The sequence below is a fragment of the Carcharhinus amblyrhynchos genome, chromosome 25, assembly GCF_965287045.1.
Source record: "Carcharhinus amblyrhynchos chromosome 25, sCarAmb.v2.hapA, whole genome shotgun sequence".
NCBI classification, from domain to species: domain Eukaryota; kingdom Metazoa; phylum Chordata; class Chondrichthyes; order Carcharhiniformes; family Carcharhinidae; genus Carcharhinus; species Carcharhinus amblyrhynchos.
This window is the reverse complement of record NC_137348.1, coordinates 13,530,457-13,547,295: the sequence shown is the minus strand read 5'-3', so window position 1 is coordinate 13,547,295 and position 16,839 is coordinate 13,530,457. Positions and strand designations below refer to the sequence as shown.

General features: G+C 41.6%; 1 protein-coding gene across 1 annotated transcript in view; it reads left to right on the top strand.

Annotated features, from left to right (window-relative positions):
- ddx31 (DEAD (Asp-Glu-Ala-Asp) box polypeptide 31) overlaps window positions 1–16,839 on the top strand; it is a 120,724-nt gene that overhangs the window by 71,725 nt on the left and 32,160 nt on the right. Inside the window, exon 18 of the mRNA XM_080211965.1 lies at window positions 2,104–2,212. Coding sequence (XP_080068091.1) covers window positions 2,104–2,212 — 109 coding nt within the window. The remainder of the gene's footprint in view (window positions 1–2,103; window positions 2,213–16,839) is intronic.

The window sequence follows — 16,839 nt, the reverse complement described above, 5'->3', positions numbered from 1 at the left end:
CATCACGCCTAAGAGCACAGTATATAGTTTAACTGCCCTATTAATGTTGTACTAAATTTTCCAGCAAGTGTTAAAATAACTGGGGTGGAGCATTACTTATTTGAATACATTAAGCTGTGTTTGAAATAAAGAATGGAAGTTCAAAATTTAAAACTAAAACAGGCTTCCTTTTCTATATTTCCATGTTGAGATAGTGAGTTGTGTTGATTTGCACATGTGACTAAGCTGCAGCTTTGAATCTGTGATCTTCCTCCTCTGTTCAGTTCCAATCACTGTTGCACTGTTGGGGAAAGAAGTGGCTCTTCTGCTTGAGACTGCTGATTTGGCACAGGGTTTAGGGTTGCACAGGTGCTGGGTAACCCTAATATTCTTTATGCACTATGGTCTAAAAATTAGAAAACTTAGCAACCAAAATGGGTATTGCAGCCAAGTGTTTTTCTAAACTTGCCCAACTTCCACATAGATTCCATAAGCAATCTAGCAAGCCAATGTTTATTTCCCTTCTCTCCACCACGAGGGGGGTTGTGAAATTGTAACCTTATTGCATTGGATGAAATCCACTAACAGCACAGTCATGAGGTCAGACCTGGGACCTTCTGATCTATGGGACTTAATATTGTTAGTTTAGTACCACACTAGGCGGCGCCTATATCCACAAGGCAACAGGAGCTAGTGGTCCATCTTGCACCTTTTACTGAAACATGGACAAATATGATCACTCGACCTGTCGTAATGATTATTTTAAGATTTTGTGTCCAAAATGAGAACAGATTAATTTTACATAAGCTTTCCTTAGGCAAAGGATTGTAGTGGAGGAGGGAGAAAGCATATGCATCTTAACTTTATTCTTTCTAATTACAGTATTGATAGGATCACGTGAAATGTAATTCTGATTTTCATAAAATGAAAAACTATTATAACCAGGCCATAATAGATGTGTTTTGTAAGTCATGATGTATATGTGATTGATCAAAGTACTATGTAGCAACTCATGTTAAAGGTGATTGTGTTTTCTTCAGACTCATTAAAATTGAACAGTTATTGTTACTATCCAGTCTTATACTGTGTGTGAAAGGTTTAAATCCCACTCCATATCCCAGACAAATATCACTTGCAAGTCTCTGATTAGACCCAATTTCTGCTGGAATCCACAGTAAGCTCTTAGCTCTTGATGGAGGCCATCTTCAATATAAAAGTGGTTATTAGAAATCTAAGACCTTTCCACCAGTCAGCCCCCCTGATCTATTCGAAGGCGTGTAACACATTGTATACAATATCCAGCTCGGGGATCAGCAGCCGAATCTGTGTTTGTTCAGTGCTCAGAAGGATTTCCACTCTTATTTGGTACTGGCTGCTGAGTTCAATCTCATGCCAGCAACTGTTACACTTTCTCATTAATTTTAAACAGTAAAAAGGAAAGAAAACACATACCTTCCATTATTAAAATTTTTTATTCCTTTAATAACATGACGCTGGGTCCTCAGGGAAAGGTCAATCATCCTTTAAAAAGTAATTTGACATTCATATTAAAAGCTGAGAAATTGCAAGAGAGACACTGGGTGGGAGCTGTTGCGGTCCACAAATAACACCAAGCTGTCTTATTCAATGTGATCTTTAGCTACATTATATTATTTCTTTTCAGTAATATTGAAGGGATTAACCTCCGTGCCCCTTTGTGATTATTCTGTCATTTTCTTGCTATTGAATCTGTTATAAACCCATCCATTATTTCTCACTGAAACACTCCTTGTTTAGTTAACCCTTTCCGAACTGCAGGGCTGTTTGTCAATTAGAATGAAAGTCTAGAACCAATTACAATTTTTAATTTCTTTCTTTAAAATGCTTGGTGAATATTGACTAAAGAAACATTATTCGATTTGGTGTATCCCTCCCTCCCTCCCCCCTCTCTCTCAATCTCTTCCTCCGCCCCCCCCCGCTCAAAATCTTCTCTTCCCCCTTCGCCATCCCGCCCTGCATTTACTTTAGAAATGAAAGTTTATAATTGCTGCATGTTGGATAACCCAAATTTTATATTCTGCAAGTTTCAAAAATAAATGAACTTGGATAGTTAAGAGTGTTTTGTTTTTGCATATACACATACAGTCAGATGGTGTTATCCTGCAAGAAGTGAGGGAATCAGCAACAGTCTTGCAAAACAAGTATGAGAACTATGTTCATTCAACCAAAGAAATCCTCCTGCAAGCCAAGAAAGGTTAGTTGTCATCAACTATTCTTTAGCAATAATTCTATGGAAAAGTGGTGATTTTTTGTTAGCAAATGTGAATTAAGAGTTGGGTATAAATTGAGACCTTTGATTAATTAATTATTGATGAAGAAACTAGCAGTTATCTATTCTCATATATAAAAAAAGACAAGAAATAGAAAATTTGATATTCACAGATTTCTTCTAAACTAAGAAATTGAAGAGTGAATAATGGCCACAGTAATAAATCCACATCAGTGGCAAATAACTAATGGATAATTTAGACTGAGCAAGTCAAGGCTGTGGAGCAAAGCTGAATTATCCTATACCAGTCATTGTTTGCATATGACTTGCAGAGATTTTTTTTTTGCAATACCTGTTTTACCAGTACTGAACAAGCTATTTGATTTATTACTATTGTAAAGAGTGGAGAATATATTATTCAAATGACAGTATTCATTGCCTCATAACTCAACAGGATGATTGTTGATATTATAAGTCTGAAATTAATCTTTAGTAACATACTGCTCAAAATTAGGCGACTATATTATAAACCAATGTATGACTTTGTCAAACCTGTATTTACAGGTAAAGTAAACAAGTTTACCTCCATTTCTAATGCATAATGGTTATAGACATTGATGCTGCTGATTTTGTTTTAACTTGTTTCCTTGCCAGGGGGATGCATGGCAGTATCTCCTGAATTGAAATAGGCAAATGCCTTCTGAAATAAAACACTTTTATTAATTTTGAATGCATGCTACATGTGACTTCTTGCAATTATCTCATCTCTCTGGTGAAATTCCTGATAATGAGTTACGAAAATGGAGAAGAGCAAGAATATTGATACTTATCTTTCGGCCTCTTTAACAATGTTGTATTACTTGAACCTACATATTAGACTAAAGCAACATTTAAAAAAAAGTAAACAGAAATGTTGGAATTATATATTTTGATAAGTTATGCAAGTTTCTTGAGCAGTTTAAGAGTCACTTAATGAACACTTATTACTAAACAATACTTTAAATGCTCAGGGAAGAAATTATTCTTTTAAATGCTAAACACAACAATTAGCACAGTTCTCATCCGACGTTCAGAAAAAGCAGCTATCTCGTAAACCATTGCTGATTACTGGCTGGTGATAGAGACTCAGGTTTACAGCATGGAAACAGGTCCTTTTGGCCCAACTTGTCCATGCCACCTTTTGTTTTTTTAAAAACCCCCAAACTAATCCCAATTGCTAGCATTTGGCCCATACCCCTCTATACCCATCTTATTCATGTAACTATCTAAATACTTTTCAAAAGACAAAATTGTACCTGCCTCTTCTACTACCTCTGGCAGCTTGTTCCAGACACTTACCACCCTCCCTGTGAAAAGATTGCCCCTTTGGACACACTTTTGTATCTCTCCCCTCTCAGCTTAAGCCTATGCCCTCTAGTTTTAGACTTCCCTACCTTTGACTATCTAGCTGATCTGTGCCCCTCATTATTTATAGATCTCTATAAGATCACCCCTCAGCCTCCTGCGCTCCAGAGAAAAAAGTCCCAGTCTATCCAGCCTCTCCTTATAACTCAAACCAGCAAGTCCCAGTAGCATCCTAATAAATCATCTCTGCACTCTTTCGCGTTTAATAATATCCTTTCTATAATAGGTGACCAGAATTGTACACAGTATTCCAAGTGTGATCTTACTGATATCTTGTACACGTTCAACAAGATGTCCCATTTCCTATAATCAATGTTCTGACCAAATGAAACCAAGCATGCCGAATGCCTTCTTTACCATTCAGTCCACCTGTGACTCCACTTTGAAGGAGCTATGAATGTGTACCCCTAAATCTCTTTGTTCTGTAACTCTTCCCAATGCCCTACCATTAATTGAGTAAGTCCTACCCTGGTTCAATCTACCAAAATGCATCACCTCGCATTTGTCTAAATTAAACTCCATCTGTCATGCGCCAGCCCATTGGCCAAGATCCTGCTGCAATTGGAGATAAGTTTCTTCACTGTCCACTATGCCACCAAACTTAATGTCATCTGTAAACTTACCAACCATGTCAAAGATACAAGATTCTGAGGGGACTTGACAGGTTAGATACCAGGAGGACGTTCCCACTTGTGAGGGAGACTAGAATTAGGGGACACAGTTTAAGAATAAGAGGTCTCCCTTTTAAAATACAGATGAGGAGAATTGTATTTCTCTGAGGGTCGTTTCTATGTGGAATTCTCTTCCCCAGAAAGTAGTGGAGGCTTGAAGGTCATTCAAGGTAGAGTTAGACAGAATTTTGATTGACAAGGGAGTCGAGGGTTATGGGGCCAGACAGAAAAGTGAAATTGAGACCACAACCAGATCGGTCATTGTCTTACTGAATGCTGGAGCGAGCTCAAAGGCCTGATTGGCCTACTCCTGCCCCCATCTTCCTACTTTTCTCGCGCTCTCTCGCTCGCTCTCACGCTCTATCCTCCACCTCCAGGAATAGGTGTAGGGTGATGCGGCGGCGCGGGCTCGTTGGGCCGAAGGGCCTGTTTCCCGTGCTGGGTTGTTCTTTGTTCTTTCTTTATACCTCCTCCTCCCCATCCCCCAGTTCTGCATGAAACAATGCATTTACCAACTTGGCTATTGTGAGGGGGACTTTTTTTTTAAGTTGAAATAAAAGCAGCCTGAACTAGGTCCATGTAAATCATTTTCTGCAAACTGGAGAAATGTTAAATTCAAAGTACATTTGATGTGTGTAAAATCTGACAAAGAAAATGCTTCATATCTCATTCTGTCCATCCCTCATCTTAAAGAGTGCATGTGTGCAATAAAAAGGTGAATGAATTATTTAAGTGCTTAGAAGGCATTGCAGCTTTAACTCAGATGATATTGATCTGAAATAAGCGCACTTTTCCTTGTAAACAGAGCTTTAAAATATTCCCTCGGTCCTGTCAGCCGCAAATCCATAAGATGACACATTTTATTACTGTTCATAAACACTGACTGGCTGCTTTTGCTCAATTCTACTTAAACTTTGTGCAAACAGGTTTTCAGTTGAAGTTTGCCACAGCAGAAAATGTTTTGACAGCAGTTCATTGTCTCAATTTTTCCATTATATTTTTCTATTATAAACATGATTTGAAACAAGGTAGTTCAGCATGAATTCTATTTCATTATGTTTCTGTTTAAGCAATTATATAATTTTCTTTTAGAAGGCTACTGCACTCTCCTGTTGCTGTGCCTTGATTTTCTGGTTAATTGTACCTATCTAATGTATTGAATTGATTTTCCATCTTATATGCATTGGGTGTTTCTATTCTGCATATTCATAGCTCAGCTGTAATATGGACTGATGGAACTTCTTACATTTAGAAGGACCCATAGCCAGCCACTTTACAATCCCTCTCCAACTCTGACACTTTCTTCCACCGTGTCTTGCAGAAGAGATATTTGTGTTAATCAAGTAAGGGATACCCTTTTCTGTGCAATGGATAATTCTAACACCCTAGTCCCAGGTAATAGGTATCTGCGCATCAAGTGCGGCACAGGCCAGAGGCAGAGAGAGGATGTCTATCTACCCTGGTCCAACATTGGTATAAAATCCAACATTAGAACATCTCTCTTTCCATACTAGTATAGATTTTCCACTTCACACACAACCACCCAGAAAGTCTTGCTGAATAAAAATATTGAATTGGGGACAGAGTTCTGCTGTTCATCCATTCCCTTTAGACAGTGACCTATTCTTGTACAACTTTCACAGAATCCAGAAAAGAAGCCTTTGATGCCATCAGCTTAGTAGCAATTCAAACCCAGGTACCCCAGATAAAAGTACTTTGGGTTAAATTGGATAATTGTGACGAAGTAGAAATGGTCGAGAACTTCAAGTTTTTAGGTGTCCAGATCACCAACAACCTGTCCTGGTCTCTCCATGTGGACACGATAGTTAAGAAAGCCTGCAAATACTTCTACTTTCTCAGATGACTAAGAAAATTTGGCATGTTCTTTCTGGTTGTATCATAGCCTGGTATGGCTCCTGCTCTGTCCAAGACCGCAAGAAACTAAGTCGTGAATGAAGCCCAGTCCACCACTCAAACTAGTCTCCCATCCATTGATTTTTGTCTACACTTACCACTACCTTGGAAAAACAGTCAGCATAATCAAAGACGTCACCACCTGGACATTCTCTCTTCCATCAGGAAAAAGATACAGAACTCGGAGGTCACGTACCAACCGATTCAGAAACAGCTTCTTCCCTGCTGCCATCAGACTTTTGAATGGCCCTTCTGTGCATTAAGTTGATCTTTCTACACCCTAGCTGTAACATTCTCCACTCTCTCCTCTATGGAATGCTTTGCCTGTATAGTGTGCAAGAAACAATACTTTTCACTGTATACTAATACCTGTGACAATAATAAATCTAATCAAATAGCCCCTGAAAACGGGCCTGGGGATTATGACGCGCGATTAACAGTGCTCGTTCAGTGTAATGTAGGCACATGCCATCTTCATGCTACCTGATCATTTACATGATATCTGCATGCAACAGGAACTAACGGTGCTTTTTGATTGCATGCATAAGTGGGGATCCAGAATCAATACTTGCTCGCGTTGCTTAATGCACTGCGATAAACTAGCTTGCACTTCTTAAAGGGGAAGGGCATTGTAGCTTGAGGAGACAAAGGAAGACCTGTTTGAGCTGATTCTGACCTGAGAATGATGGAAGAGTAGCTGAATGTGAGAATGCAAGCATCCAGGTTTTTTGATGCAGCAATGCAGCATTGGATGCTTGATGGAATTGGTGAAAACTAGAATAGCTGTCCTGTAACTGCAGGGGCTGGCATGCCCTCCAGGCACAATGTAAAGACAATAGAAGCAGATAGCCACAGAGGTCAGTGCCAGGAGTCTAGCCCTGAATGCAGTATCCCAAATGAGTATTAAGGTGAGTAAATACATTTTGAAATGCCATATTAACCAAATTACACCACCAGTCTAAGCCATCACACCTCATCACTCACCTACTAGCAGTCCCAATCAATCAGGACTTGTATGCTTCACCTCATTCTCACACACTTAAAACTGTTACAAGCCTCGTGCTCGTATCTCATAACTTCCACACATTGCTGACTATTCAATCACAACAGCTATCAGGCTCAAACATTGCATGAACCTCCTTGATGCAATCTCCTTTCTTACAGAAGGTAGAGCATAACCAAATTGAAGAGAAACAAACTGGAGGGGAGACACACACCTGCAAGCTCTAGCTCCATGGATACAATGTTGACCACTGTCAAAATCCCATTGATCTGGCGAGGAGCAGGGCTGAAAACATTGGTAGCATGGCCAACAGTCCTAAAGTTCTGGATTAAGGTTCCAGTCATTGCCGGGGCTTGGTTTTCAATCCCACCACTGACAGATTTTAGGGCGGCGTGGTGGCACAGTGGTTAGCACTGCTGCCTCACAGCACTGGGGACCTGGGTTCAATTCCTGGCTTGGGTCGCTGTCTGTGTGGAGTTTACACTTTCTCCCTGTGTCTGTGTGGGTTTGCTCCCACAGTCCAAAGATTATGTGCAGGTTAGGTTCATCAACCATGCTACTTTTAGTAGGGTAATTATGTGAGGTTGTGGGGTTATGGGGATAGGGTGGGACTGTCATCAGTACAGACTTGATGGGCCAAATGGCCCCCTCCTATACTGTAGGGATTCTATGATCCGAGAACCACGTCTTCGTACGAATTCTTCATCACCCGTTGCACTTCTTCCTCATTCCACAATTTGTTCTGATTTACAACAAGCTGTATATAGTGTAAGCATACATCTCTTGCTTTCATACTCTTTTTCCCCCCCACCTTATCTTGTACCTTTGTTTTCTTCAATACTCAACAAGTGTATCCTAGTCAGGCAGTGAAGGAAGACCAAGAAGAAATTGAGGATGAAGACACATTGTCGCTTGACACGACCACCAACTCAAATACTAACATTATGTGAATATGTAGAACGTAGAAAATAGGTGCAGGAGTAGGCCATTCAGCCCTTCGAGCCTGCACCACTATTCAATGTGATCATTGCTGATTATGCATTTTCAGTATCCTACTCTCGCTTTCTCTCCATACCTCTTGATCCCTTTAACCGCAAGGGCGATACCTTAGAGGAAGGATTGGAGGTAGGGCCTGCCTTGATGAGACATGGAGTATGAGTATGCTGCAACCAGGGCGTGGAGGAAGGGCATGATTGGCAAACCAGAGGGTCTGTTCACAAATTATTTCTGCGCAGAGGACTCTGACTTTGACTTTGGGATAGGCTGCAGAAGAAGATTGATGGATGTACACGACAAAATGCTTGGAGCACTGGAAGCTTGCCTGAAAGGCTGCATTCATTGCCTTGGAGTATAGAGGAGTCCACCACCATGTTTCTACAGAACATAAGACATAGGAGCAGGAGTAGGCCATCTAGCCCTTCGAGCCTGCCCCGCCATTCAATAAGATCATGGCTGATCTGAAGTGGATCAGTTCCACTTTCCCGCTTTCTCGCCATAACCCTTAATTCCCTTGTCTGTCAAAAACCTATCTACCCGTGACTTAAATATATTTAGCGAGGTAGCCTCCACCACTTCAACGGGCAGAGAATTCCAGAGATTCACCACCCTTTGAGTAAAGAAGTTCCTCCTCCAACTCCGTTCTAAACTGAAATCCCCCCCCACCCCGCCCTATCTTGAGGCTGTGCTCTCTAGTCCTGCTGTCCTTTCTGAGCGGGAAGAATCTCTCTACCTCTACCCTATCCATCCCTTTCATTATCTTATACGTCTCTATAAGATCCCCCCTCATCCTTCTAAACTCCGAATACAGACCCAGTCTATTTAATCTCTCTTCATAGTCTAACCCCCTCATCTGTGGTATCAGCCTAGTAAACCTCCTCTGCACTCCCTCCAAGGCCAAAATACCCTTGTGCAAGTGCGGCACCAAAACCGCGCACAGTATTCCAGCTGCGGCCTCACCTGTGCCCTGTACAGTTGCAGCAAGACCTCCCTGCTTTTATATTCTATCCCCCTTGCTATAAAGGCCAGCATCCCATTCGCCGCCTTGATCACCTGCTGCACCTGCAGACTGGGTTTTTGCGACTCATGCACAAGGACCCTCAGGTCCCAGGTACAGGGCTATACACACCGCTTAAAGCACCACTTTTCCAGCGTGGAAATGGTATTGAACTCCAGTGCCCAACAAGACACAGATTGACTAATGTCTTGAGTTCCACTGCAGTACAGATATCTTCCTCCAAAGGTCTGAGTGCCATAAAAGCTCCAACTTGTTCAGGTTCAGACTGTTGCCATCATTGCTGTGAAAGCCAGTGTTCAAAGGGGCTTGCAGGGTTTCACTCAACCCAGCAATCTGTCCCCCAGATCTCTGAGATTATTGAGGCATTTCCGTCAGGGATAGCAGTGACACCCTGGAGCATGAATCTACTGACCGCCTCATATTGACAGCATCCATCCGCCCACCCCTACCACTCTGCCAGTGTCCTTTCTGTCGCCAATCTGCCAGCCTGCTGCCACTCTCATTCACATGTGCAGTCTGAACCTTCCAGGTGGAAGGACTGTTTGACATCATCCTCCAAGACCGTTCAGTCTCCTCCACTGAGTCATCAATCTTCACCAGCCCTGGTGGAACTCCTGGGTTAGCACTGTGTAGGAGCTTTAGGGCTATCAAAGGCACATGGAAGACGGGCACTTCTCTGTATATTCCGGAATGATTTTCTTTTGTAAATTTGTTCATTTATGGGATGTGGGTGTCACTGGCTGGCCTGCATCTATTCCCCTCCCTAGTTGCCTGGAGAAGCTGGAGGTGAGCTGTCTTCTTGAATGTCGTAAGAAGTCTCATGAGATCAGGTTAAAGTCCAACAGGTTTATTTGATAGCAAACGTCAAGTGGCATTTGCTACCAAATAAACCTGTTGTACTTTAACCTGGTCTTGTGAGACTTCTTACTGTGTTGACCCCAGTCTAACGCCAGCACCTCCCACTTCTTGAATGTCTGCTGTGCCTGAGGTAGATACACCCACAGTGCTGTTAGGGAGGAAGTACTAGGATTTTGACCCAGTGACAATGAAGGAATGGCGATTTATTTCCAGATTGGGATGGTGAGTGACTTGGAAGGGAACCTCCAGATGTTCCCAGTTATCAGCTTCCTTAGTCCTTCTAGATGGTTGTGGGCTTGGAAGGTGCTGCCTAAGGCACTTTGGTAAGTTCTTGCAGTGCATCCTGTAAATGGTATACACAGCTGCCACTGTTCGTTTGCAGGGATTGAACATTTGTATAAGAGGTAGCAATCAAGCTGGTTACTTTGTCCTGGATGGTGTCAAGCTCCTTGAGTGTTATTGGAACTGCACTCATCCAGGCAAGTGGCAAGTATTCCATCACACTCCTGACTTGTGTCTTGTAGATGGTGGACTGGCTTTGGGAAACCAGATAGTGAGTAAGTTGCCACAGAATTCCTAGCCTTTGATCTGTCTCTTATACTCACAGTATTTATATGGCTAGTCCAATTTCTGGTCACTGGTAACCCCAACAATGTTGATAGTTGAGGATTCAGCAATGGTAATGCCATTGAATGTCAAGGAGCGATAGCTAGATTCTTTCTTGTTGGAGATGGTCATTGTCTGGCACTTGTGTGATGCAAATATTGCTTGTCAGCCCAAGTTTGGTCCAGTCTTTTTGCATTTGGACATGAATTACTTCAGTATCTGAGGAGCTGTGAATGGTGCTGAACGTTGTGCAGTCATCAGTGAATATCCCCACTTCTGATCGTATGATGGTAGGAAGGTCATTGATGAAGCATCTGAAGGTAGTTCAACCTAGGACACTACACTGAGAAGCTCCTACAATGATATCCCTGGAACTGAGATGATTGACCTATAAACCACCATCTTCCTTTGTGCCAGGTATGACTCTAACCAGTGAAGGGTTTTCTTCTGATTCTCCAGTTTTGCTAAGCCTCATTGATGCCACACTCAGTCAAATGTTGCCTTGATGTCAGGGGCAGTCACTCTTGTTTCACCTCAAATTCAGCTCTTTTGTCCGTTTTGAACCAAGACTGTATTGAGGTCAGGAGCTGAGGGACCCTGGCCAAACCCAAACAGAATGTCAGTGAGCAGGCTATTGCTGTGAAGTGCTGCTTGATAGCACTGTTTTTGACACCTTCCATCATAATTGGCTGGGTTGGATTTGATTTTTTTTATGTACAGGACATGCTTGGGCAATTGTATGCCAGTATTGGCACTTGTGGCTGACCCAGCCAAGATACTTTGTCCTTTAGGACTCAGCTAGCTCAGTCTCTGGTGATACAGAATGCTGAAGCATTTTACAAAAATATTCAGCCACATCCATCTTGACCTTCACAAGAGAGGACTCCAGCACATGGATCTGTCTTTATCCCATTAGATTCACTCCACGTGATATCAAGATATAGTTGAAGACACTGGATACTGCACAAGGCTATGGGCTCTGTATTGTTGAATCACTTTTGGTGATGGACGTTTAAGTCCCCCACCTGAAATACATTCTGGCTTCCTCCACGTGATGTTCAACATGGAGCAGTACAGATTCATCAGCTATGAGGGTGATGGTATGTGGTAATCAGTAAGAGGTTTCTTTGTCTGTGTTTAACCTGGTGACTTTTGTGAAGTCCCGAGTTCACGCTGTGGACTTCGAGTGCAGTTGCTTCCCGACTGCATTCCACTCTATCTGGAATGTTAGGGCAGCACAGTGGTTATCATTGCTGCCTCAAAGCGCCAAGATCCCGGGTTCATTTCCTGCCTTGGGTCACTGTCTGTGCAGAGTCTGCATGTTCTCTTCACGTCAGCATGGGTTTCCTCCAGGTGCTCCTATTTCCTCCCACAATCCAAAAGATATGCTGGTTAGGCGCATTGGCCATGCTAAATTCTCCCTCAGTCTACCCGAACAGGTGTCCGAGTGTGGCAACTAGGGGATTTTCACAGTAACTTTATTGCAGTGTTAATGTAAACCTACTTGTGACACTAATAAATAAAGTAAAATTTAAACTGAGGGGAAGGTACATGGTAATCAGTATTTTAAACCCACATTCCTGCCTGCCCCCGAGCACCTTTCACTCACTTCTTAATCAAGAAGCTATCGAGCTTTGCCCTAAATCTTTAACAATTGTTTCCAGTGACTTTTGGAGAACAGAGTTCCAGAGAAAAGATTTCTTCTCACTGGTCTTAAATGAATGACCCCATTTTTTTAAACAGCGACCCCAAGTTCTAGATTCTCCAACATGATGGGGCCACAATTGGCTGGGTTGGATTTGTCCTGTTCTTATGTATAGGACATACCAAGACAATAGTTTGGCTAGGGCACTGCAAGTTCTGGAGCCCGTATTCAGGACTATTGCTGGAATATTGTCAGGGTCTATAGCCATTGCAGTATCCAATGCTTTCAGCCACTTCTTGATATCACATGAGGTGAATCAAATTGGCTGAAGACCAACATCTGTGATATCGGGCACCTCTAAGAGGCCAATATGGATTGTACACTTGGCACTTCTGAAGATTGTTGCAAATGTTTCAGCCTTGTCCTTTGCACAGATGTGCTGGGCTCTTCCATCATTCTAGATTTGGTCTTAGCAGTACCCTGGACAACTAAAGCATAACTTCTCTACTTCTGTATTCAATTATCCTCACAATAAGTGATAACATTCTTTTAGCTTTCCTAATTACTTGCTGTACCTGTAGCCTTCTGAGATTCATGCACTAGGACCATTCAGCACCCCCAATCTCTGCAATCTTTCATCATTTAGGTATCAGCTTCCTTTGTATTATGTGCGGGTCCTGGACCAGAATCCCATATTACTAGATTACTAAATTCCTGAGGTATTTTTCTATTTTGGCATAAATGTGAGGAAAGGATGCTTTAGTCCGGGAATAATTCTGATGACAAATGAGAGATTTTTATAGTAAAACAAATTTTATTTAATAGAACAGTTTAAGTATAACCCTTAACAAAATGAAGTATTAACAATTGAATAGTGAAAAAATGAAATAACTTTAATTTCTAACCTATCACTGTTTCAGTTCCAAATAAGCAACATTCTCTTACAGACTTAAAATTCCATGAATGTACTTGCCATAATGAGTGTAGACAGTCTTGAAGTCATCAGAGAGATTTTGAATTTGAGCAGCTTACAGACCTCTGTCTTAACAAACCTTTGCCAGAATTGAAAGCTGTTTTTTCTCTGCTATATACCTAGCTCCTCCCATTAATCAAAATATCACATGACCCTGTCAATCGGCCTAATCAAAATTTTTCTTGCCAAAATGGACAATTACACTTTGCCCACATTATGTACACTCCATTTGCCAACTTAATGCCTACTCAATCCTATCTATACCCCTTGTAGTCTCCTTCCTTGCTCTTTACAATTCACTTTCCTACTTGTTGTGTGAAGTTAGCAAATTTTCAGTCCCTTCATCCGTGTCATTTTATATAAATTGCAAAAGGTTAAGGCCCCCAGCACTGAACCCTGTGGTACACCACTTGTCACATCCTGCCAACCAGAAAAAGACCCAATTTTGCCAACTGTTTCCTGTTAGTTTGCCCATCTTCAATCCATGCCACTATATTATCCCCCACACCATGAGTTTTAATTTCTGCAATAACCATTGATGCAACATCTTATCAAATGCCTTCTGGAGATCGAAATGTAGCACATTCACTGGTTTCCCTTAATCCAGAGCATATGTATGCTTTTTCTTAAATACTGTATTTAACTTTTTTTTAGTAAACCACAGATGATAGGCCCTCTCCTTGACTTTTTTTCTGATTGGTATGTGTCTATTCTGAAATATCCCTATAAATGTCTACCACTGAACGTCTATGGATCTATCCCTTAAGCATATTTGCCAGTTCATTGGTGTTGCTAGATCTGTTCAAAGTCTACCCCAATTAGTATAGTTGGTGTTAGTATAGCTAATTGGTGTAACAAATTGTCCCTAAATTAGTCTTCCCTCAATGTGGAATGCCATAAGCATAGACAAGGGTCATGGGTAGAGAGGGGACTCATAATGTTAAAATGGCGGAGCAGGCTCGTTGGGCCGAAGGGCCTGTTTCTCAGGCTGATTTGTTCTTTGTTCACTTTAGCTAGCTGTAATTTGATTGCTTCATAATTGCCTTTATTTAAGTTCTAAATACTAGTCTTGGTTGCACTCTTCTGTCCCTCAAACTAAATGTAAAATTCGATCATATTATGATCACTGCTACCTAGAGGTGCATTCCCCATGATGTTATCAATTAATCCTGTCTCATTGCACAATACCAGGTCCTGTCCTCTGGTTGGCTCCATAAAGTGCTGTTCTAAGAAACTAACCCCAAAATAGTCCCTTAACTTCTCATTTATACTATTTGCCCATCTAATTTTTCCAATCTATATATAGATTAAAATCTCTCATAATTATTGCAGTACCTTTCTGATAATCTCCCATTATCTCGTCTCTTATACCCTGTCCTACCATGTAGTTACAATTGCACCACTCTCACAAGTGACGGCTTGCCTTTATTGTTTCTCATCTCAACACTAACTGCTTCTACAGCCCCCTTTCTAACATGCTGATATCTTAATTAATTAACAGCCTTTCTTAACTTCTCATTCTTCCTAAATGTCACATAGGTTGGGATGTGAATATCGAAGGCTATGTTATCCTGTAGTCAAGTCTCTGTAATAGCTATCAAATTAAACTTATTAGTTTCTATTTGTGCTCAGTTCATAGGTATGATTTCAAGTGAAACAAAAACAGAAAATGCTAGAAAATCTCAACAGGTCTGACAGCATCTGTGGGGAGAGAATAGAGTCAATGTTTTGAGTCTAGATGACCCTTTGTCAGAGCCAGCTGATAATCAATGCTCCTCCATGTCGAACCCCACTTGGAGGACGCACTGAAGATGGGAAGGGTGCATAGAATGTAATCTGGGTGGAGAATACCCTCCATCATTTTCTGTGGCATCACACTATACTCATTGGTGTAGACTTTGAACAGATCTAGCAACACAAAATTGGGCACCCATAAGATGCTGTGGGCCATCAGCAGCAGCAGAATTATACTCAACCACAATCTGTAACCCTTGCTCTTCACAATTCACTTTCCTATCAGGCACATCTCACACCAAGCCAGGAGATCAACCCTAGTTCAATGAAAAGTGCAGGAGGGCAAAACAGAAGCAAAACCAGACATGTCTAAAAATGTCAACCTGGTGAAAGTACAAAACATGACTACTTGCCAAAGAGCCTAAGCAGCATGTGATAGACAAAGCCTAATGATCCCACACCCAAGCAGTCAGATCTAAACTCTGCAGTCCAGCCACATTCATTTGTGAATGGTGGTGGCCAATTAAACAACTCAGTGGAGGAGGAGGCTTCACAAATACCCCCATCCTCAATGATGGAAGAGTCCAGCACATCTGTGCAAAAGACAAGTCTGAAACATTTGCAACAGTCTACAGCAGAAGAGCCGAGTGGACGATCCATATCTTCCTCTCGTGGAGGTCTCCAACATCATAGATATCAGTCTTCAGCCAATTCAATTCACTCTATATGATATCAAGAAACATTTGAAGGCATTGGACACTGCAGTGGCTAGAGGCCCTGAGAATATTCCAGCAATAGTCCTGAAGACATGCTCCTGAACTTGTAGCTGTTCAGTACAGCTACAACACTGACACCTATCCAGCAATCTGGAAATTGTCCAGATATGGCCTGTACACAAGAAACAGCACAAATCCAACCTGGGCAATTGTGGCCCCATCATGTTGGAGAATCTACAACTTAGGGGGTCACTGTTTAAAAATATGGGGTCATTCATTTAAGACCGGTGAGAAGAAATCTTTTCTCTGGAACTGTCTTCCCCAAAAGCCAGTGGAAGCAGAATCATTAAATATTTTTAAGGCTGAGCTAGACATAATCTTTCATCCACTTCTTAATCAAGAATATCAGGGGTAGGCAGAAATGTGGGGTTGAGGTTGCAATCAGGCCAGTCATGATCCTATTGAATGGTGGAGCTGGCTAGAGAGGCCGAATGGCCGACTCCTCATTCATAAGTTTGTATCTTACTCAGATTAGTTCCTCATATAGCCCAGGCAAAAAGAGGCTGGCTAGATTGGTTTTGCCCTCCTGCACTTTTCATTGAACTAGGGTTGATCTTCTGGCTTGGTGTGGGATGCACCTGATAGGAAAGTGAATTGTGAAGAGCAAGGGTTACAGATTGTGGTCGAGTATAATTCTGCTGCTGCTGATGGCCCACTGCTGCTGCTTTATTTTTTTTTGCCGGTTGCTTGTGGCAAGGTCTGTCTCAATGGCAAGACTGTGCAGCATGCGACATAACATTTGGAATTCGGAGTGCTGAAAGCTAAGTGGTTCTCAACCGCTGTGCCATGAGAAAGGATTCAAAATGATTCAACATTTATGCAATTAACTAAAACTATATAATTTTGTCTTTTAAAAAGCATTTAGACAGTTACATGGATAAGATGGGTATAGAGAGATATGGGCCAAATGCGGGCAATTGGGACTAGCCTAGGGTTTTTTTTTTAAAAAAGGGCAGCAAGGACAAGTTGGTCTGAAGGGTTTGTTTCCATGCTGTAAATCTCTATGATTCTAAC